This window comes from Callionymus lyra, chromosome 6, assembly GCF_982586985.1.
Source record: "Callionymus lyra chromosome 6, fCalLyr1.hap1.1, whole genome shotgun sequence".
Lineage (NCBI taxonomy): Eukaryota > Metazoa > Chordata > Actinopteri > Syngnathiformes > Callionymidae > Callionymus > Callionymus lyra.
This window is the reverse complement of record NC_141823.1, coordinates 11467193-11491701: the sequence shown is the minus strand read 5'-3', so window position 1 is coordinate 11491701 and position 24509 is coordinate 11467193. Positions and strand designations below refer to the sequence as shown.

Below are 24509 nucleotides of genomic sequence, written 5' to 3'. Positions count from 1 at the left end.
ATAGTTAGATATATAATATAGATGTTTATTTTCTTATTGTTTTCTACATGGTCTATATGTGTGTGTCTATATGCTAAGATGTTTTTAGTGTGTAATACTTTGGTAACTTTCTCCCAAAAACTTTACTTTAAAGAATGTTCCACATGTCCCTTTAAACACATATGTGCAACTCAAAGGTAGGAAGTTAAATATACGATACCCTACGATACAATACCCTACGATACAATACCCTACGATACGATACCCTACGATATGGTACGATACGATACAATACGATACGATACCCTACGATACAATACCCTAAGATACGATACGATACCCTACGATATGGTACGATCCGATACAATACCCTACGATACGGTACGATACGATACCCTACAATACGATACGATACCCTAAGATACGATACCCTACGAAACGGTACGATACGATACAATACCCTACGATACAGTACGATACGATACCCTACGATACGATACCCTAAGATACGATACGATACCCTAAGATACGATATGATACCCTACGATACGATACAATACGATACAATACCCTACGATACGGTACGATACGATACCCTATGATACGATACGATACCCTAAGATACGATACCCTACGATACGATACAATACTCTACGATACGGTACGATACGATACCCTACGATACGATACGATACCCTACGATACGATACGATACCCTACGATACGATACAATACGATACAATACCCTACGATACGGTACGATACGATACGATACCCTAAGATACGATACCCTACGATACGGTACGATACGATACAATACCCTACGATACGGTACGATACGATACCCTACGATACGATACGATACCCTAAGATACGATACGATACGATACAATACCCTACGATACGGTACGATACGATACCCTATGATACGATACGATACCCTAAGATACGATACCCTACGATACGATACAATACTCTACGATACGGTACGATACGATACCCTACGATACGATACGATACCCTAAGATACGATACGATACCCTACGATACGATACGATACGATACCCTACGATACGATACAATACGATACAATACCCTACGATACGGTACGATACGATACGATACCCTAAGATACGATACCCTACGATACGGTACGATACGATACGATACCCTACGATACGATACGATACCCTAAGATACGATACGATACCCTACGATACGATACGATACCCTAAGATACGATACGATACCCTACGATATGGTACGATACGATACAATACCCTACGATACGGTACGATACAATACCCTACGATACGATACGTGGCCTAAGATACGATACCCTACGATACGATACAATACCCTACGATACGATACGATACCCTACGATATGATACGCTACGATAGATACGATACAATAGATCGATCAAAAACTCCCAATCAGTTAAGATTTGCTGTGGTACATCACATTTTTACGGATCATGAACTGTGATCCCAACCCTGCTTCAGGGACCAAAACCTGTCCATGATCCATTTGTTACCAGAATTATTAAGATTGTTTTTCTAAATTTAATTTCTGTTTTATTTAATATTATCGTCTGATTTTCTTTGTTTTGTTTTGAAAAAAAAAAAGGTATTTTCTCTGAAGTAACATTAGTTTGTTACTCTTGACACGTCAAGTGTTTCAGTCAAGTTTAATAAACTTGTAAAACCAAAGAAAATGAGTGAAACACAAACTCAATTATTTGTTTTTACTCATTTGATAAGAAGGTCAGTCGTGACTATAAAGGTTGGTGATACGTGGAATTTGTCCTTGGCGGAGGTATGCGCTAGTTCAGTGCTATTCCAATTCAGTTCAATTAAACATTCCTTTTTAATGTTTGTTAAAATTAAAAGATGTTGAGACTTTACCTGAAACATTGTAAAAGTTACACTTAAAGCATCATCTGCACTTCACAGCAAGTGTCCTCTTTGTTTACTATGGACCATCTGTCCGGGTTTGCGTTCGCCCACGGACATGGATGAGTCAGCGGAAAGTCGCTCCAAGCTCACTTAGAGAAGAGATGAAAATAGACGGATGAAGGTCAAATCAAGGGCATTCATGAAACATTTGTCAATATGAAATCATATTCCTAGATGTCTTCTCAGAGTGAGTCCTCGAGAAGAGTAATGACTTCACCGCCACAGAGTGACGCATCCTTTTAAATGTACCTAGATCCTGATGGTAATCCCAAACACGGCTAAAACTTGTTCCTGGTCCCATTATTTATATATCCTTAAAAAAGTTAGGCATTCACCCACTGATGGGAGTAGGCTGCGACGCAGCTGAAACATCAGGAGCAATCAGAGTAAAGTGTCTTGCACAAGGACACGACGCCACAATCTCGTCTGGAACCGGGATTGAACCCGCAACCTCTCAGGTCACGAGTCAACCACTCTACCCTCTGAGCTATGACGCCCCAGTTTCACTCACATAGACTAAACCATGTCGTCGATACCCTACGATACGATACCCTACGATACGATACAATACCCTACGATACGGTACGATACCATACCCTATGATACAATACAATACCCTAAGATACGATACCCTACGATACCCTACGATACGATACCCTACGATACGATACGATACCCTAAGATACGACACGATACCCTACGATACGATACCCTAAGATACGATACGATACCCTATGATATGGTACGATACGATACAATACCCTATGATATGATACCCTACGATACGATACCCTAAGATACAATACCCTACGATACGGTACGATACGATACAATACCCTACGATACGGTACGATACGATACAATACCCTACGATACGGTACGATACGATACCCTACGATCTGAGCTATGACGCCCCAGTTTCACTCACATAGACTAAACCATGTCGTCGACTTCTTTCTTAAACCTCTAGTCCAGTTGTTTTCAGAAGTATGGTCTAACAATAACCATCGTACCCTACTCTGCGCAGGAGGTCTCCGTCGAGGCGTCGGAACGCGCCGCCATGGTCCAGCAGTACCTCCAGGATCTGGTCCAGAGGGCGTCGGACACGAATCTCAAGGGCGAGGCCCTGCACGAGCTCTGGCCGTCCATGTTCGCCGAGATGGTGAAAGACTGTGTGCTGGAGATGAGAGACAGAGACGCCTTCCGCCAAGCCAGCCTTGCCAAGGTCTCGGAGACCAAGTGACGAGGACCAAAGGTTTTTGTTTTTTTTTTCTCTCCAACCCCGGACTCACACACAAAAGCGGTCACGGTGTTATTTTAGTGAGAGAAACATTTCCGTGAGAATTTTTGCCACTAAAATGGGATTTATTTCAATTTTAGCTGCATCATGTCGCGGCGCTAATATTGATTGGATGGTTTAGGCAAGAAATGAGTTATAAAAGTAAAGTGCGTTTTAAAAAATAAAAGATTTTCAGGTATTAAAACACTTTTAATTCATAATATTACGTATCCAACTTGGTTTCTTCACATTTCATGAGTTATATCCAGCAATGGTGCAAACACTAAATCAGCTTTTTTGATTGACAGCTGGTTGATCCAATCAATGTTCAGTAGGCGGAGTTTATAAATGAGAAGGCAACCAATTGGTTTCAACATTTTTAAAAGAGCTGGTCCAATCAGACGGATCTTCACCAACATGGTTTTCAGGACCGTGTGGTGTCAATACTTTGGGTATGTTTTAAATGTACTTACATTGACAGAAAGAGGTCAAAGTTCAAGAGCCAAAAATGTTATATTTGACAAGAATAATGTGACTGAGTGAACTGATGACGTGCGAGTCTCATCACTCTCTGGACAGTATTTTCACTTTTGGTGTGAGTCCGGTGACGAGACACACACACACACACACACACAAACACACACAAACACCGTCTTTTTCCCAGCATCGCCAAGACACTAGTGTGAACATTTGCAACATCATCACAAAGACATTTCCCATCGTCTCCGAGGACGGACGGAAGCGAAGACGTCTGTGGAAAAAAAAAGTCTGACGTCCAGGTTGAATGTAGAGTCATTTGTGGGTCCATACTTGATGAAGGTCAGAGTGTACTGTTGACCCTCGAGGGCTTCCATTGCACTTTAACAAAAACTCTAGGAATGACCATTATCGTGTTTTTAATTTGTTCAAACTTGAATGACTTTCCTGTGTCTTAAAATCTTGATGGATGCATTGTTCTGTCTCACCACGACCATAACAAGGACCTCTCTTTGTGGAACACTGATTTTTTTCTGTATAATTCTTAGGATTAAATAATTCTGGATTAACACGCCGGTATCTGTACATTCTTGTCCTTCCTATAAAAGTGTGTTCGGGGCCGCGGCTCCTTCGGTGGAATTTTGATTGAGGAGCAAATCGGTAGATTTATAGCCGCGAGCGACACGAGGAGTCGTACGTCTTCAGAAGCTCTGCGTTCGAGGAAGATAAAGTCGAGCCGCTTCTGATAACTCCTGATAACTCCTGATCCTGAACGCCTCCTGATCCTGAACGCCTCCTGCGCCGCCGCCGCCGAGCGAGATAGCTAATGTTTGCCCTTGCGTGGAGGTCATGGAAGCAGCAAGCGTACCTCTGGGCGGTTGTGAACTCTGCGTGGAATGTCCCCGGAGGCGTGAAGGCTTCACCGTGTCCTCCACCACCTGTTGCTGATCTCCTCGCTGAAACCATCCTGCTGTGAACTTTCTGACCTTTTATTCAATCAGGCGTCACAGCAGGAGAGTCTCGCGGACATAATCTACACGTCTGTAAGTACGGTTGGATGAGGTTTGAAATTAAATTAAATACAATACAACAACAATTGTAACATATTTAGCTCGATTTGATTTTATACTTTTTGCACCTTTATTTTTAGCTTGATGGCTCCTCAATTACTTACTTACATCGGCCCCTGAGTAAAAGTAATTCCCCATCACTAGTCTACGGCATCGCAGTTCCCGAAACTGTAACACAACAACAGGCAGTGTTTTAAACACTCTTTAAACAAAGTGTTTTATAGAATAAAACAAGAGATATCTCCTGCAATGTAGTCGAAAGAATGCTAGTCAGCTAGCCTGCGCTAACGTTAGCATCATCTTGTTAATTTATTTTCCAAAATTCTAACCTTCCTTATTAGCTTCAGCCTTTTTCTATGCTCTTTCTCTTTTGCAGGAAGGAAGAAAACTTAGAGCGAGAGTATGGGTGTGTATTCGCAAGAATCTCTTGATAAAAAAACGTGTCACGATACAAGGGCACAATATGGTATATTGCGATACTGTAGTAACAAGGATATATTTGTAGTATTGTCCAGTACTTGACTCTGGTTTTGCAGAATTTACAGACCACATGACTCTTGATGAACTCATAACTATCATTTGTTTTGAAACCAAAATATGTTAAAAAATCTGTTTTTAAAGCAGCTGGAGTCACCGTATCCTCTCATCCCCAGTCATCGTCGAGATCTCAAAAGATTTATTTGATCCTATAGCTGCGGAGGATGCAATGACCTTTACCATTTAGCTGCTAGAAGTTGTAACATAATTAGGAATAAATCAAGTTTTAAAATCCCCTAAATATTTTGTGATATTTAATAGTGTCAAGTGCGGTTTTTTTTTGGTTATAATAATGTGGGACAAAACATTACATTTGCAACACGGTTGTGTGGAACTGGAAGTGATGTTCAGTGTTTTTGATGTCAGAGTATTTTGTTTTTATGTATTTTTTAATGCAAAAAGCAGTTTTTTTTGCCAGAAATATATAATTTATTCTCATAGTCAGATATATAGTTTATAACAAAACTATTTGAAACTATTTAAACTTTTTTTTAATGAAAAAAGCTCATTGTCAAATATATATCTGTCTGCAAATGTATTGACTTTGTTCCAGCGAGGGTGGTGTCGATAACGGTTAAAAGTAAGTAGGTTAAAAGGTCAAGGTTGCTGATGTGGAACAGAAGTTCAGAAAACTCGACTTTAATTGGAGACTTTTTCACCTTCAAAACTTTGGGGTTAAAGGCAAGTGAGGGCAGCGGGGGCGACAAGATGAGGATCAGCTCCCCTGCTGTGACGCCTGCACTCACAGGTCCCTGCAGCAGAAGTCAATCATTTGTAATCTTCTTTATATTTATTCAAAAACACAAGAATGACGGACATTTTACACAAAACACTCGATTATTATTAATAAATCAAGTTAAACATACAGGAAAGCGAAAACAGTTTGATAGAACTTTAGCAACGAGTGTCCACATAAAGTCTTATTTTGAAATTATATTATTTATTTTAACACGAGTTTCTAATTGTTCTTAAAAAAAATTGAAAGGTGAGGATCAAGTTGCATTTTTGAGAAAAAAGTTAATTTACTGTAGGTTATTTTATTAAAATATGTAATTTTATCCATTTTTCCTTATCATTTTCACATTTTTCTTACGATAAATACTTTTATGAGATAAAATCGCACGTATCTTTTTCAAAAACGCAAATGTATCTCAGATTATTGCGGTATAGTTCCTCATGTCATCTTCATATATTAAAGTTCTCGAGTGAATTTTTACACCAGGAGGCGTTGACCTTTCATTCATGACCAGCAGGGGGCGCGGCAGGGACTCGCTCCTCGAACAGTTCCCACTCGCCTGTCACTCACTTTCTCTTCGTGCTCGGGATCAGATCCACCAGGATGAGCTGGTCCCGGACTTTCTACTGGCCCGCGGGATGAGCGAGCCTCGTGGATACTAAACCTGGTGGATCCTCGTGCACCTGGAGTCATGTGGTCTCCTGCACCTGGACGTTCACCTGCGCTCTAGGAACGTGGATCCAAAAGGCAAAATTAAAAGCTACAAAAGCAGGTAAATGTTCTTTGAACACGTTTTTTAAAACTCAATGTTTGATATAATGTTCAGTCGAGGTTTGAAGTCGCTTCTGTCGGTGTGTTTGCGAGCAGGGGTCCCGCGATTTAGGAGTCAGGGGTCATAGTTCAAGCGCTTTAAAAACGTTTAAATCAACTGATGGTTTAAAGAAAGAAAGAAAGAAACAAAAACGTTATAAAGAGAGTCATTGGTTCAGGTTAGATAACTCAAAAATGAATATATATTTATTATTATTATTATTAATTATTTACATTTGTAATATATATATATTTTGTTGTACCGTAAATGTAGTGAGTTCAGTTGTTATAAATACAAGTATAGGTTTAATGTAGTTTGAAAGTTTGTCTAAAGTGTGAGATGATATTATTTTAAATTTAAAGTAAAATTTTCATCTAATATTAAACAATATTTAACTGAAATCAAACTATTTTCAACTAAAATCAAACAATTTTCAACTAATATCAAACAATTTTCGACTATAATCAAACAATTTTTAACTGAAATCAAACTATTTTCAACTAAAATACAACACATTTCATCTAAAATCATATCATTTTCAACTATAATCAAAAATTTTCGACTATAATCAAACAATTTTCAACTATGTCAAACAATTTTCAGCTGAAATCAAACAATTTTCCACTAAAATCAAACAATTTTCCACCGAAATCAAACAATTTTCCACTAAAACCAAACAATTTTCAATTTTTTAAAACTAATTTCAAATTAAATCAAACAATTTTCAACTGTAATCAAACTATTTTCAACTAAAATCAAACAATTTTCAACTAATATCAAACAATTTTCGACTATAATCAAACAATTTTTTAACTGAAATCAAACTATTTTCAACTAAAATACAACACATTTCATCTAAAATCATATCATTTTCAACTATAATCAAACATTTTCGACTATAATCAAACAATTTTCAACTGAAATCAAACAATTTTCCACTAAAATCAAACAATTTTCCACCGAAATCAAACAATTTTCCACCAAAACCAAACAATTTTCAATTTTTTAAAACTAATTTCAAATGAAATCAAACAATTTTCAACTGTAATCAAACTATTTTCAACTGAAATCAAACAATTTTCAATTAAAGACTTTTCTAGAATTCTCCAGTGATGTCTGAGAATAACCGATGACATGTTCACACCTGGTGACTTTAGCCGAACATCTACATCTTACCGCGACATGACGCGAGTCTGGGTTCAATGTCTCAAGTTAATCCAACGATCACGGAGGTTTAGAACCAGAGTCTAGAAGCTCCAGTTCTGATCCCAGTGTAGAAATCTTGAGAAGTTGTGCAAACATTGTTGGTCTGCTGGATTAGAAAAGTGACGACTGTGAGTCCAGGTGGTCTTCTTGACATAAAGTACTTCAACCAATCATGAGTGTCGCTGGAACAACTGATCCATAATGACGATAAAAGTTTTTTTTTGTAGAGAATCAAGCCAGTGATTTTTGATGTTATACTTTGTCACACAATATCTTACACTGAAAGTCGCCTGCTGTTCTTTACGAACTCACCGCTGCTCATATTTGGACTCTTTCTAACTAGATTATCATCCCCTGCTGAGACTATGCTTGGCTGCCTCCCCTGAACTGTTCCTCAGCACCGTCAGTGGCTGCAGTTCTAGTACTGAGCCCTGGATGGATGAATCTCCCGAGAAGAAAAGAAGAAATGTAAAATAAATAAAAGTATTTCATGAAAAATACTAGTGATTAAAGTAGTGGATGTCTGGTATAGATTAAACAATTCAGTCAAAAAAGTCAGAAATCTATTGTTTAACAAAATCAGAAGGACTTACTGAGGTTACATAAACTGGTGAAAACTTGGTTAATTGATTAATTGAAAAAAATATTTGTCATCATCGGTCATTAGTCGCTTTTCAGTCCAGAAATCTTTGATTTAAAGTTTGATTCTTCGTTTCAAGTTCATTTTGGTTTTCATCATATGATCAGTTTTATCAACTGGCAGAGACTTTGAGTTTTCTTTGAGGATTTTTTTTTAATGAAATAAATCCCTCAAGTGGTCTTTAAAGGTTAGAAGTAGAACTTTTTTTTCAAAATTATAAAGTTCAGTAGAAAGAAAAGAAGAAGTCAGAATTTATTTTTTATTTATTTTTAATCTCATTCTGTTTTTGTTTTTTTAATCGGTTCGGTAAATATTTAGCTTTTAACTAAGATTTCATGCATACAATCAAATAATTTATAAAAGAACATTATCCAAACTATTTTCGGGTTTAAACCTATCAATTTTGAATTGTAATCAAATAATTGTTGGCTAAAGTCAAACATATTTCACATAAAATCAAATAATTTTTGGCTAAAATCAAACAATTTTCACCTAAATTCAAACAATTTTCAACTAAAATCAAACAATTTTCAACTGTAATCAAACATTTTTCAACTAAAATAAAACTTTTTCAACTCTAATTAAAAAAATCTCACTGTAAACAACAATTTTCAACTTAAATTCAACAATTGTCTACCGTAATCAAACAATTTCAGATATTTTAGAGATTAAAAAGGATCAGAAAGAATGAAGTTTGTTATTATTTCTGCTTTTCTAAGTCACTGAACAATATTTACTTGTTTATATGTTATTTCTTGTGTCATGTGATCATGTGTTAATATCACGTTACATGTGTCATGTGATCATGTGTTAATATCACGTTACATGTGTCATGTGATCATGTGTTAATATCACGTTACATGTGTCATGTGATCATGTGTTAATATCACGTTACATGTGTCATGTGATCAGTACATTCCAAACTCTTGATCTTTGAAGTCACTTTTCTGAAGTATTCTTAAAGTTTAATAATAGTTGAAGACACTAATAATGTCTTTGTTTCAGTAAGTTTTCGTAGAAACATTAAATCTTCTTCATATAAATCCACACACTTTACAGCTTCGTTCTCATTTCACTCGTTAAACATCCCTGCTCATGTTATCGTCGCTGTATCCATGGCAACGGCATATTTATTGCTGTTAATTGCGGCGCACTGACAGATCAGTGCCACGTCGGTGGATCAGGATGGAACAGTCAGGATCTCTGGATCAGTTTGAGCTTCAGTGAGCTGAGCTGCTGTGACCGAGACTGTCCTCGTCTCTGAAGACGTGCTCCAGTCCAGCAGCGATGCAGCGAGTCTGTCCCTGCACGGTCAGGTGAGTCAAGAAGACAAACTCCTGCTGAGTCCAGAACCATCGCTGAGCAGGATCTTCTGTCCGTAGACTCCTGGTTCTGCTGCTGCTCTGGTGCGACCTCCAGAACTGCCAACACACCACAGACCACAGGAAGGTGAGTGTTTGACGTCAGTGTCAAGACGTCCTTCTGTCTGACATCTGTCCCTGTGTCTGTCTGTCCGTCTGCTTGTCTCTCCGTCTGCTTATATGTCTGTCCATCTATATGTCTGTCTGTCCTTCCCCCTGTTGCTGCATTCGTCTATTTCTCCATCTGTTTAATCAAACAATTTTCAACTATAATCCAACAATTTTCAACTATAATCCAACAATTTTCAACTATAATCCAACAACTTTCAACTAAAATCCAACAGTTTTCAACTAAAATCAAACAATTTTCAACTAAAATCAAACAATTTTCAACTATAATCCAACAATTTTCAACTATATTACAGTTTTAAACTAAAATCAAACAATTTTCAACTAAAAACAAACAATTATCAACTATAATCCAACAATTTTCAACTATAATCAAACAGTTTTCAACTAAAATCAGACAATTTTCAACTATAATCAAACAGTTTTCAACTAAAATCAAACAATTTTCAACTAAAATCAAACAATTTTCCACTAAAATCAAACAATTTTCCACTAAAATCAAACAATTTTCCACTAAAATAAAACATATTTCCACTAAAATCAAACAGTTTTAAACTAAAATCAAACAATTTTCCACTAAGATCAAAAAATGTCAACTATAATCAAACAATTTTCTACTAAAATCAAACAATTTTCAACTGTAATCAAACAATTTTCAACTTCAATCAAACAATTTTCAACTAAAATCAAACAATTTTAAACTGTAATCAAACAATTTTCCACTAAAATCAAACAATTTTCAACTAAAATCAAACAATTTTAAACTGTAATCAAACAATTTTCAACTAAAATCAAACAATTTTAAACTGTAATCAAACAATTTTCCACTAAAATCAAACAATTTTCAACTTCAATCAAACAATTTTCAACTAAAATCAAACAATTTTCAACTGTAATCAAACAATTTTCCACTAAAATCAAACAATTTTCAACTTCAATCAAACAATTTTCAACTAAAATCAAACAATTTTCATCTTCAATCAAACAATTTTCAACTAAAATCAAACAATTTTCAACTGTAATCAAACAATTTTCAACTATAATCAAACAATTTTAAACTGTAATCAAACAATTTTCCACTAAAATCAAACAATTTTCAACTGTAATCAAACAATTTTCAACTTAAATCAAACAATTTTCAACTATAATCAACAATTTTCAACTAAAATCAAACAATTTTCAACTTCAATCAAACAATTTCTAACTATAATCAAACAATTTTCAACTGTAATCAAACAATTTCTAACTATAATCAAACAATTTTCAACTATAATCAACAATTTTCAACTATAATCAACAATTTTCAACTATAATCAAACAATTTTCAACTTCAATCAAACAATTTCTAACTATAATCAAACAATTTTCAACTATAATCAACAATTTTCAACTATAATCAACAATTTTCAACTATAATCAAACAATTTTCAACTGTAATCAAACAATTTTCCACTAAAATCAAAATTTCTTCATTTCTTCATCAGTCTGTCTCACCATCTTTAAGTCCCAATGTCTCTTCGACTGTTTGACTGTCGTCCTCTCGCCCTGTCAGTTTATTCATCTGTCCATCAGTCTGTCTGTCTGTTGCTACGTCTGTCTGTCTGTCTTACCATTTATCTGTCTGTGTATCTGTCGGTTAATCAATTTGTTTCTTGATTTGGTCTGTCTGTCTGTCTGTCATCCTTTCTCCCTGGTTGTTGTTTCATCTGTTTATCAGTCTTTCTGTCAATCTGTCTATCCTCCTGTTTTTCTGTCTGTCTGTCTGTCTGTCTGTCTGTCTGTCTGTCTGTCTCTCTGTCTGTCTGGATCGTGGACATTTCAGCGCGTAATTACCTCTGCCAAGGAGGAGGAGTTTCATTTAAACCTCTTTTATTATTGTTTCTAATTCTTTAAGCCATGTTGTCCTGAAGAAACTTCATTATGAAGCAAGTACAGTCCGTTATTACCCAGCAGCCTGTGGGTCGTACAGAGATTCTCCTTGTGCTGAGTCATCAAATCACCTCCGTCTGTCCCAAGACTCCCAGCTTCGACTCCAAAAAGTTCACTTAAGCTCTTGCTTTATTGGTCAGAAATACATGACAAATATGTGTGTAATTTTCTTCATTTCTAACCGTGAGGGATGTTGTTGTTTCTCCTGAGAACGTTTTCCTCTGGATTCTCCAGAAGTCGAAGGTGTTACATTGACGTGTGGATCCGTCCGTTGCTCACGACAAACTATTAAGCGTCTGTCGGGTGTGTTTGAATCTGTGTAATTGCTCTGATTACCTGTAGAATCACTGCTGGCAGGCGTTGAAAGTCGGAGGATCAGTTGATTTATAAACTCCAGGTACTTACATGTCAATTACATTTTTCTCTGGAGGTAGCGTGTTCATTTTAATAAGCGTGTAACTCCAGGTGTTGGATCCGAACGAGCAGAAATACTATCACCACAGATGGTAGATTCTGACGTGTTTGATGTACCGAAAATCTTTTATGCTACATTTAATATAGATGGTTATTTTGGAATCTTTGTATTATTCTGTCCTTCGCAATATACTAGTACTAGCTCAAATACCAGAAATTGTCCTGGTATAAAAAATTATTTGGAAAAACCACACACCCCAAAAAACTGAAGAGATAAGAGTAAACTCAGGTCAATAATGAGTCTTAAAATTGATAAAAAATAGCTTAAATTATGGAAATGTTTATTATTAGATATGTATAAAATAAATATAAAATAAACAATAAATAATTGTGTCTCCCTTGTCATCTAACAATTTAAAAAAGCTGAAATTCTGGAAATCTCTCTTTCTAATTGTGTTATGTATATGATTATATTTCATCAAAATTGGATGTATTTTGTGCGACAGACTGGCAACCTTTCCAGGGTGTCCCCTACCTGTCGCCTGAAGTAGCTTCAGCCCGTACTGTATTTGAGTATATAAATTATGGGGGCAAGACTCTGAAGTTGAGTCTATAAATAATTTCTCTATAGCATCAAACTCAACCCAAATAATTCAGTTTGATGTATAAATATATATATATTTCTGTAAAACACGTTTGTTATCAGAGCAGATTTGACCAGGTATCAAATATTGAAGTATTCTCTCCTCAAAGAACATATTCATGAGTTGAGCCGCTGGCTGGTGTCGACCCGTCGTGTTGAAACTCGTCCGATACACTCTCAGAATTATGGTGACAGGTTTGGACTTGGAGGTCCACTTTGACACAACACACTCTGAGGGTAGATCGTCGACCTTGAGAAGACTGATGGTGTAGGTCGTCACCGAAGCTTAACCTCTAGCAGCTACTTTACTGTGGATTATTGACTCGATAATGTTGATTTCACCTGGTTCTTCACAGTGTCTTTTAGTCAGTCGTCTTTTACTTCGATCAGGATTCTTGTCAAGGTTGTGAGTTTGAGGAGTTTTGACTCAAGAGCGGCTGACATTAGGGGTCCATAAAAAAAAATCGATTTAATGTTTACATTTTAAAAAACAGGAGAGAACTGTACAGGAAATGGGTCAGGGAGGAGCTAGATGAACAACCAAACTGAAAAGAAGAAAAGTCCAAAAGACTAAGAGACGATACGCACGTTTGTGATTTGCTGTTCTTCAGGTGCCAGGACTATGATGCCTTCGTTACCCGTTTCTGAGGCGGTAAAAACAGATCTGGTATCATGTAAAGTAGACGTGATGTCATCCATGTTGCTTTCACTGGTGCTGTCATGGCGTAAGCGTGGCAGTAGGGGGCGACAGCCGTCAATCAGACTTAAGGATTTGACTATAGAGCGAAATATCTTATGACCAATTGTTAAGTAAAAATTGACCAAAAAAAACAAACACAGTTCTGGTCCTTTAAATTGAATTTGGGTGTGTATTGGCAAGAATCTGGCAACACTTATCACTATACATAGGCAACAATATATCGTGATACTGTAGTAACAAGGATATATGTGTAGTATTGTCGAGTACTTGACTCTGGTGTTGCAGGATTTACAGACCACATGACTCTTGACAAAGTCGTAACTGCTTTCATTTCTTTTAAATATGTCCAAACATCATCTTTAAAAGCTGCTGCAGTCGACTGTATCCTCTCGTCCTCAGTTATTTCTGTATCTTATGGGATATTTAGCTGTGGATGACGTAAAGGCCACTGCCATCTAGTGGTCGGAAGTTTAATTGCAATATAAAAGTTATATATTGCAGTTAATTGTATGTTACGGAACCCCTGGATTATTTTTTTAATTTTTTTATCTTAAGATATGAGAATCTTGTGAATTTCATGTCTAGTATTATTTTGACGCACTAGTTCACGATACTTAAGCTAAGAAGGACCAGAAATATTCTCCAGTAGTGATGGTAGAGGTAGTTATATTTATTGACTTTGTTTTCACCAAGTTTTTCGAATCACGTAGTAAAAGTTCATAATTGTAGTTCTCGAGTTTAGCCACTAGATGGTAACAGATGGTTCATTGCTTGAGTGTGTTCGTTGGCATGGAGACGGGTCGTCTTGTGAGGGCCAACTTCTAGATCTGGCGTGCTTCTGTTTTGGAATGTTTTGGAAGTATGAGCGAGTAAATTGTAAATGGATAAGAAAAGCACCGAAGGAACATGTCATGAAAAAAGTGTAGACGTGTAACTGGAGACACATTTGTTTATTTAAGAATCGTGATTCGTGGAGAAAATGTGTCTCACGCTCGTGGACTGAAGCTCAAATAAAACGTTTGAATGAACATTACGATTATTTGGAAAGTGAAATATTTTTAGTTTATTTTGTGATCTTTTACAATTAAAACTACTGTAGAAAAAATAAACATAGACTTGATAAACAAGATAAAGAAAGAGCCAAAAACACTAAATATTTATGTTAGAAGTAAAACATGATTTCAAAGCAGTGGAACCGAGCGAACCTGTCAGAAGCTTCTGAGCGTCTGACTGACAGATCCTCTATTCACACTGGGAGTGGACGGAGAGGGGTACTTCCCCCGGGGTCGCCGGCTGAGTGACCCCTGACTGACCTCAGAGAGTCGAGTCACAAAGCCTGGGTCTCCTCGTAAGAAGGGGGTCCGGGGTCTCTCTGAAAGCCTGAGTGACAGGACGGTTCCTGCCAACTCTCTTCTTGTATTCCATCTGCCGCGAGTCAAAAGAAGAACCGGGTCCGTCGGATTGTTCCTGGGAATACTGTCGGAGGGTTTTCCTTAAAGAGCGGGATTTCCACGCCACGGATAAAGGCTCGGGCTCCTCCTGGCAGCCTCCTCAAACAGAGAGCGCACTGATGGCGACTAATACGACTCTGGCGAAGCTACACAAAGACGGCGAGTCAACAGGGGAAGATGCAGGTGGGGGGCTCGGAGGGGGGGGGTTCTAGTCGGGCCAGTTCAGAGCAATTTGAAGGAACAGAAGCTTGTTTCATGTGCGCTGACATGAAGGTCTGTTATCCAATTGGATTAAAGTCTTGTTGACGGAGGTTTTCCATCAGCCGTTCTTACATCCATCCTCCTCTGTGTGTCTCCGAAAACAAAACAGGTTCCTCAAAGGTCAGAGCTCCAGCAGGGGAGCCGAGCGGGGTACGGGGCGACCCGGGGGTCCTGGGGAGCCTGGGGAGCGTGGTCGGCGTGCTCCCGGACCTGCGGCCGAGGCGTCCAGGAGCAGAGCCGACCCTGCTTGCCGGCCTACGTCGGGCCGTCGCCTCACCTGCCCCCCGGGAGATCGGGCGTTCCTCCGGGCGTTCCTCCGGGCGTGGTCATCTCGGCGCTCAGACCCTCGGTTCCTCTTCACCGGGACCCCGCGGGGCCCCTCAACGGCAGCCGGGCGGATGGACACAGGTGCTTCACACGTCGACAGAGACGCTTGAAACCAGATCAGAACTGGTTTATGACAAATCTGAAACAAGTAGTCCGGCTTAAAAAATGGCCACAGATTATCTATCTTTAGACTAGATTGTATCATCTTGTTCTTTCTCTTTATGTTCTTGTTCTTATTTTATTTTGATTTATTTTTTATGAAAAATTGCTGTATTTTCTGTGGCTATTGGAAAAAAACTATTTCCCCAAGGAGACCTCCTGAGGGATCAATAACGTTTTACCTTACCTTACCATACCTTAAATTAGTCATAGATTTGCATTCTGATTAATTTAAAAGTTTATTTTGTTTTATACTCGAGGAATGTAAAGTTAATGTGAAAAATAAACGAGTTATTCAAAATAGTTTTGGTGGTAAAAGACAAACTGTTTTGTCAAATGTTATTTTAAAGTGTTTATTTTCTACTCACCCTCATGTCAACTAAGGGTTGGGATTATTTTCAGAGTAATCAGTTACTTTTTATTAGTTATCGACAAAAATGTTTGTTCATTTTAATGTAGTGAGTGGACACTAGAGACACATAAAATCATCCAAATACCTCCATTCTGCTCGTCTGTAACGTCCATCTTGTATTGAAGCCTCCACATTAGAAATTGTTCAGAAAAACTAAAATAAATCTGTATTTTAAGGTTGTTTGTAGCGGAAAATCTCAGTTTCTTAGCTCCTTCTTCAAGTGTATTCTCACTGAAACACATTTCAAGTGTCATGTGTGCAAGATTTAAGCAGACGGCCTCGGATCTTTTGCTAAAAACAAGCTCGAAATAAGGATTTGTTACATTTTTTTCAGAACAATTCCTAATATCGAGGCCTCAATACAAGACGGACGTTACAGACGAGCATATGGAGATATTTTGATGTTTTTAAGTGTCTTTTTGGACAAAGATGAAGACGAAGACTGATAAGCCCTGAAGAAATTAAACTGCTTCTCTTACTTTGAGCAAAAAGTTGTCTTAAGGGACTAAAAGAAAGACTGTCTCTTGGATACATTTATGTATGAAGCAGTTAAAAGAGGAAGATGAAAGTCGGGGGATTAGAGAAATAATCTGGGGGAGCATTAATTGCCGAGCATGTGTGGTCTGAGCTCAGCGAAGATAAATCCACGGAAAAAAGTCATTCAGACGTTCTATCGGGTCATTTTGTGGCTTTTGAGCAGCAGGATGTGAGTTAGTTTCTCATCTGATCGCTTGGTGGCGAGTGGAGCTGCATGCTGAGCAGCTGAGACTGAGAGTGACTCTCTGCTGTCGGCCATTCAAAACAAACAAAACACTCTTATTGAAGCAGTCGGAGGCTCAACTAGTGGCAGCTTTTTAACCTCCTTTACAAACAGAGCCACACGAATGAGTCCGACAACTGACTCTTGCAGACGTGTGTGTATTGGCAAGATAAAATACTGTAGTAACAAGGATATATTTGTAGTATTGTCCAGTACTTGACTCTGGTGTTACAGACCACATGACTCTTGATGAAGTCGTAACTGTTTTCATTTGTTTTGAAACCAAAATATGTCCAAAACATCATCTTTAAAAGATGCTGGAGTCGACTGTATCCTCTCACCCTCAGTTATTTCTGGGATTTCATTTTTGGAGGACATAGTGACTGCATATGAAGTTTAATTGCAATACAAAAATGATATATTCCAGTAAAATGTAAATAAAAAAAATTGAATAATTTCATTTTATAAACACTTTATTAAAATATAAACCATGAAATAATTATGTTAGAAATAAAACATGATTTAAAAGCAGATGAATAGTTTTGAAACTAAAAATATGTCCAAACATCAGCTTTAAAATCTGCTGGAAGCCACTGTATCCTCTCGTCCTCAGTCATAACCATCGTTCCTTTATTTGTGGAGGACGTATTGATTGACGCCATCTAGCGGCTGAAGGTTGGATTGCAACATAAAGATGAACAAACGCCATGATTATTGGCATGTTAATTGTAAATTTAAAAAATGTATATATATAAATATATTTATATATATATATATATATATATACATATATATTGAATTATTTTGTTTAATACACATTTCTAAAATAAATAAAATATTATAAAATATAATACAAATTTGTCACAATATATATTTTTTAATAAAGGTCCATAATATATACATATGTAAATGAACAAATGTTTAAATTAAAAAAATAAAATCAATACTGCGCAGTTGAATATCACTACATTCTCATGAAAGAACAGCACAATATTCAAGTGTATCAATACTGATGATACTACATTCTGGCGTCTCTCTCCAGGAGGAACTCTCACATCTTCCCGGGACGTTACGGCTTCGGCAGAACTCCCTTCGTGGCTCCTCTTCAGACCCACGCCGGTCGACGGAGACGCTCCACGGCGGGCGATCGCTTCCCCGCCAGAGTCCAGGGAGCCCTGCGAGCCAAAGCCCTGCAACCCAACAACAACAACAACAACAACCTCCGTCACTACAACAGACCTCACACCCCCCCTGCTAGAACTCAGCCGCCGGCCTGGGCTCCCCTCTACCAACCGGGGTCGGAGGCTCGGAGCTCGGAGAGACCCTACGACCCGCTGCCGGCCTACGCCTGCCCCGGGGACGGGTCTCGCTACAGAGTCTGCAACAGCAACGTGAGACCCGCACTAGCGTCCCTCCTTGATGACATCACACGTCAACATAAACATGTGAGATGAACGATGACGTGATTCGTCTTCATCACGTCTTCTGTCCTCAGGCCTGTTCAGTCTCCAGCAAACACTTCAGAGCCGCCCAGTGTTCGTCCTACAACACGCAGCCGTTCATGGGGAGACTGTACGAGTGGGAGCCTTTTAATGAAGGTGAGACCCCCTGATCACACCCCCTTTTTGTAGCACGTGAAATGGTGACATCTGGCGGTCAACTGCCGCATTGCTTTTTGTAAACATTTTATTTTTTCGCATTGAAATGCAAAACAAATTGATCTTAATTGAAAGTTAAAAAGTGATTTATTAAAACACGTTAGTAACTTAAAGAATATCATGTAGTCCTGTGTTTTTCTCTGTGTTATCTTGATCTTTTAAGTATGTATTTTATTGAGTATTGTTTTGATTGTTTAAGTTCTTTGTGACCCTGGTCTGGAAAAGCGCTCTATAAATATAATTTACTTACGTACTTACAGATAAACTGTAAAAATGATTATCTTTAGATTTTTATGATTGTTAACTATTTTATCGTTAAGTCATTTAAGTCATTGCATTTTTTCAAGACTTTTTTTTCTCTTTTCTTTCACTATGCTTTTTGTTTTTGGTGGTAATATTTATAAATTTTAAGATATTATTTCTAAATAAAATGCATTTAAAAGGAAAGTTACACAATAAAAATTACTTAGGCATATTTACCTTTATCACTTTAATTCATTTTATCTTTAGTATTTGATTATTTTGTTGTAAGAATATATATAAAAATATATATATTCTTACAATACAATAAATTAAAAGTAAAGTAAAAGTAAAACTAAAAATCTAAATGCAATTCAATTAAATCTTAAGCTTATTTATGAAGTAATTTTCATTATTTTATTTATTTAGTAATTTTCCAATCATATTAAAGCCCTTTTATTTGTTTCTTTTTTTTCTTGTTGGCTTGACGGCCCCTTACAACGTTCAAAGTATTTAATGTGGCCCCTTAGTAAATGTATTTTCCTAACCTTGTCATAACTTGTGTTTTGTAATAAAATATTAATTTATGTATAAAAGTATCACAACAAATTCATAACCATACCTTCTTTTTTTTTTTAATAAACAAATTCAGATATTTACTGTTTATACAGAATTTATATCACGTAATTAATAATAAAGAAGAAGAAGTAATTAAAGCAACCTTTTACATGACATTAGCACTAAAAAAAATTAAATATTTTTTTCAATATTTGATAACAAAATTAAAACATTAAAATATAGTTAAATCTCTAAATTAACTAAAAGATAAAAAAAGTTTGTTAAAGAAAGATGTCTTGAGGCGAATGTAGGTCATGACATTTATTATTCTCACCATTTATCCTGATGTTCATCAGTCCGTGAACACGTCACGATGGATCTTAAATTAAACACTCGGCAGGTTTAACGTGTCGCTCGTCTTCTCCATGAACGCTCGTCACAAACTCACTTGACCTCGTTCACCTCAGGAAACCAGGAAACCACCCGAGCTAAACGTTCCTCCGCCAGACGAGCGTCGTGGAAACCACCTGTCAGACGGATGCGTCTCCTCAGATCTGCTGATGACTGACAGCTCGTAGATTAAATTAGAATCTGTCGTGAATCAACGATGCCCGGAGCAGACGAAGAGAGAAAACATGATTAGGAAACAAAAAAAATGTTCTGTTTTATTAGTTAATCGCCTGGTTACAGTGTTTTTGATTGACATTCATGGGTGAATAGAGTTCAGCGAAGCATCATTTACTCAAAGTCAACACAGAATGATGAATTGAAACAGGATTTTTGTTCCACGTTTTGACTCAACTTTGACTCACAACTTGTTACACACTGGTTTCTTGTGTGTGTGTGTGTGTGTGTGTGTTAATATCAGAAAGAAAATAGTTTTGTCTTTACTGACCCTCTATGATTTCACCTGCACATTTGAAATATTATTATATGTGTTTATTCCGATTTATTCTACCTAAACATTGATTAAAAATATACTTTTTTATCTGGAAAGTATCATCAGGAAAACATAAAAACGGATTTTTTCATTGTAAAACAGTTAATTATGTTCTCGCCAGGAAGTGCTTTTATTTTGGTAAGAAGCCTCATAGGCAGTTATTGGAGAAACACAACTCATACATCATTTTATAGTTCAAGGGTCAAATGAAGATGTATTTATACTGTCGAATAACTTAAAGTATAACTTAAAACTGAACATACTTATGGTCATATAAGGGTTAAATTGCAAAATTGACTAAAGAACAACCTTTGCTAAAGAAACTAACATTTAGATTAAGAACAAAACACATACAATTTTGAAATCACACATTTTTAAAACACACTGTTAACAATCTTTAATTCTTTGTTCCTCTCAGTCCCCGTGAACAAGCACTGTGAGCTCAACTGTCGCGCCGTCGGCTTCAAGTTCTACGTCCGACTGACGGAGAAGGTCATCGACGGAACCCCCTGTGGACTCGCAGGATCTCATCTGTGTGTCAATGGAAACTGCACAGTGAGTCTGAAGAGCTTTAGGCGTTGAATCACTGCAGCCACTAGAGGGCAGCACAGCAACGCCGAATTATTTTTTCTTCTTTCAAGGTCAGAAGCAGAAATATTTAGTAGTGACAGTGAATGTTGCTGCAGTCATGACATGCTCTATAAAAGCATTAAAACCCATTAAAGACATCTAACAAAACTAAATCAATACAGGCCTCTCTTCAATTCAGATTTTATCTTAATCAAGTTGATTTTTCTCAAGAATATATTAACCATACAAATAAATAATAAAATAAATATATATATAAATGATTAGTCACCAACGTGTTTAATTTAAAAACGTGTCAAAAGTGGAAAAAGGATCAAATAATGTAAGAAAAATGATATCCTTCACATTACTAACTTTTTAAATTTAAAGTGCTACTTACTGGCACACACTTTTTACGTGACACTTTTTTACGTGACTCTGTTACATGACAGTTTTTTATTTTTATGTGACACTTTGTTGCATGACACTTTTTTGAGTGACGCTTTTTTACGTGACGCTTTTTTAAGTGACACTTTTTTAGGTGACACTTTGTTACATGACAGTTTTTTGGTGACTTTATTTTCTTGACACTTTTTTACGTGACACTTTTTTGAATGACACTTTTTTGAATGACACTTTTTTGAATGACACTTTTTTGCGTGACACTTTTTTGAATGACACTTTTTTAGGTGACACTTGACAGTTTTTTGGTGACTCTTATTTTCTTGACACTTTTTTATGTGACACTTATTTGCGTGACACTTTTTTACGTGACACTTTGTTACGCAACACTATCGACATCACACTTTATTACATGACACAGTAACACAATTTATCACCTTATTTATAACTTAAACTTCTGATAAATAATACAAATCTATAAAGTAAATAATCGTCCGACACGTTTCTAAACGATCAGTTCTGTAGGTTCTTCACTCGCACCAATCCAAACGTGGGGTGTTGTGTGTCTGGTGCTTCTCGCCGCAACCCTTCATGAGTAACTACCTTGACCTCTGACCCCCGGTGTCATCACACCCCCCTTCTCGTGTTCCAGCGAAGGCGACACAGTGGTCCTCGCAGGAGACCGACTCGTGACTGACTGGTCACTCGACCCTGAGTGTAGAAGATGATCTGAAGCGACGCCTTGATCTGGGTTCGATTGAGTCGGTCTTGAGTGTCACGTTCAAAGACTCGGGGTTGGTTTGAAAAGTATTGAGGGGTCGGCGGTTACACACTTGCGGCTGCTCGTGATGCAACACACTCACAGTTGGTGACTTTGAAAGTTAAGATTTAGAGTCCGAGCTGTTGATGTTCAGTGAGCTGAGCTAGAAGAGTCGGAGTTGAAGATGCTGAGGTGGAAAGATGGTTTGAGAGAGTTTTGAACCAGCGTCTCTCCTGTTCTTAGATCATTTCACAAGTTGATTCTTTTGGTAACACTTTAGATGAACACGTTTGAACTATTAATAAACGTATCATTCATATACTGTCACAGAAACAAGTATTAGAAAATATCTCATTTGGTAAACAAACAAGGAAAAAGAAAACATGGAAAGCCTGAAAGCTAATCTTGAGAAATCTGCTCTTATAAGCTTTTTGTTTTCTTATCACTTTTATTTGTCCTAACAAATGTATCTTCAGGCATTAAAATACACCAAAAATGGAGAAAACAAGCTGCTATTTTCATTTGCTACTTGACTGTATGCGTTAGCATCATGTTAGCAAATATTAAGTTAGCGACACATGCTAACCAAGAGTTCATCTTATTAACAAGCAGTAAAATAAGGAAGTCATTTGTGTGTAATGAATTATCATGTGTTCTCTTGTCTTAAGTGTATTTTTTAAGTGAAACATCTATATAAATTATTTAAAACATTTTTTTTTAGCAGAAAAGCGTCTCAAAAATCAAATATCGCTAACAGGTTTTTATCTTGACCTTTAAAGTATATACTTTATTGAATATTGTTTTGATTGTTTAAGCGCTTTGTGAACTTGGTCTGGAAAAGCGCTATACAAATAAAAATGACTTACTTACTTACTTACTTTTATTCTAAACAAATGTATCTTCAGGCATTAAAATACACAGAAAATGGAGAAAACAAGCTGCTATTTTCCTTTGTTACTTGACTGTAAGTGTTAGCATCATGTTAGCAAATATAAAGTTAGCGGCGCATGCTAACCAAGAGTTCATCCTATTAACAAGCAGTTAAATAAGTAATTTGTGTGTAATGCATTATCATGTGTTCTCTTGTCTTTAGTGTATTTTGTAAGTGAAAAATCTATATAAATTAATTTAAAAAAAGGTTAGCAGAAAAAATGTCTCAAAAATCAAATATCGCTAACAGGTTTTTACGCTTTCATGCGCATGTTATTCAGATACAATTGGAAAGTGTAATGAAAAACACGTGATTCACGTTCACACTGAGAATCATAAGTCATCCGAGTATTTTATGTTAAACACCAAGGTTTGGTTGCATCCGTCCTACGACCTTAAATAACCTTCAGATAATGTCGGCGCCTCGTCCGATGGGCTCCTCCGTGGGAGACGTCTGGACGCAGGAGTGAGAAAAGTGATGAAAGTTTGATGTGTTTCTTTACTGCAGCGATGAGCTCAGATTTATTTAAACACACAAAAACATTCCAGAACGTCTTCACAGCAAACTGTAAAAGAGTGGATGTAGCTCGGTGATTTCTTTCAGCTGTGGCTTCTCTGCTTTGTTTTCAGGACTTGACTTTAGCTTTTTTTTTTAAATGAATAAAAAAGAGTTAAATCAACATTATTTTTAACCTGTCTAATATTTCGCAACGTCAGATTTCTGATACTAAAGCCCTTTGGAAAGGAATTTTGAATGAACTTCACAGTAAATGTTTTTTTTTACTACAGTATATCAAGTGTTTTAACACAAACATGAAACATCTTAGTCACCGATGATGGTTTTTAAACTCTAAAAAAACATTGACATTCATTTCAAGAAGTCCTTTTTTTTTGGATAAGATAAGATAAGATAAGAAAGCTTTATTTATCCCACAGTGGGGAGAGAACATGGTTACAGCAGCTCAATTTACACATGAACAAATTTAAAATTTACACATAATTACACAATTTACACATATAAAATACACACATAAATTATACACATAAAATCACAAAATATTATAAAAACTGTACATACAAGAAATAATAATAAAAGTGAATTGAAAATGGGGTGCGAACCACAACAGCCTTTAGAACGATGACAATAGCATTATTTGTTTGTGACACTGTTGTTGTGATGGCGATAGAAAGAGTCATGAGATAAAAAGCGAGAT

General features: G+C 36.8%; 2 protein-coding genes across 2 annotated transcripts in view; both read left to right on the top strand.

Annotated features, from left to right (window-relative positions):
• The window catches only part of lrrc49 (leucine rich repeat containing 49), a 40640-nt gene extending 36377 nt beyond the window's left edge, over positions 1 to 4263 (top strand). Inside the window, exon 18 of the mRNA XM_087793572.1 lies at positions 2966 to 4263. Within this exon, the coding sequence (XP_087649698.1) occupies positions 2966 to 3181 (216 nt within the window). The 3' untranslated portion in view covers positions 3182 to 4263. The remainder of the gene's footprint in view (positions 1 to 2965) is intronic.
• A 2438-nt stretch (positions 4264 to 6701) lies between these two features.
• thsd4 (thrombospondin type 1 domain containing 4) overlaps positions 6702 to 24509 on the top strand; it is a 63277-nt gene continuing 45469 nt past the window's right edge. Inside the window, exons 1-7 of the mRNA XM_087793602.1 lie at positions 6702 to 6809; positions 9855 to 10010; positions 10077 to 10143; positions 15692 to 15990; positions 18283 to 18631; positions 18736 to 18838; positions 21055 to 21191. Of these exons, the coding sequence (XP_087649728.1) occupies positions 9982 to 10010; positions 10077 to 10143; positions 15692 to 15990; positions 18283 to 18631; positions 18736 to 18838; positions 21055 to 21191 (984 nt within the window). The 5' untranslated portion in view covers positions 6702 to 6809; positions 9855 to 9981. The remainder of the gene's footprint in view (positions 6810 to 9854; positions 10011 to 10076; positions 10144 to 15691; positions 15991 to 18282; positions 18632 to 18735; positions 18839 to 21054; positions 21192 to 24509) is intronic.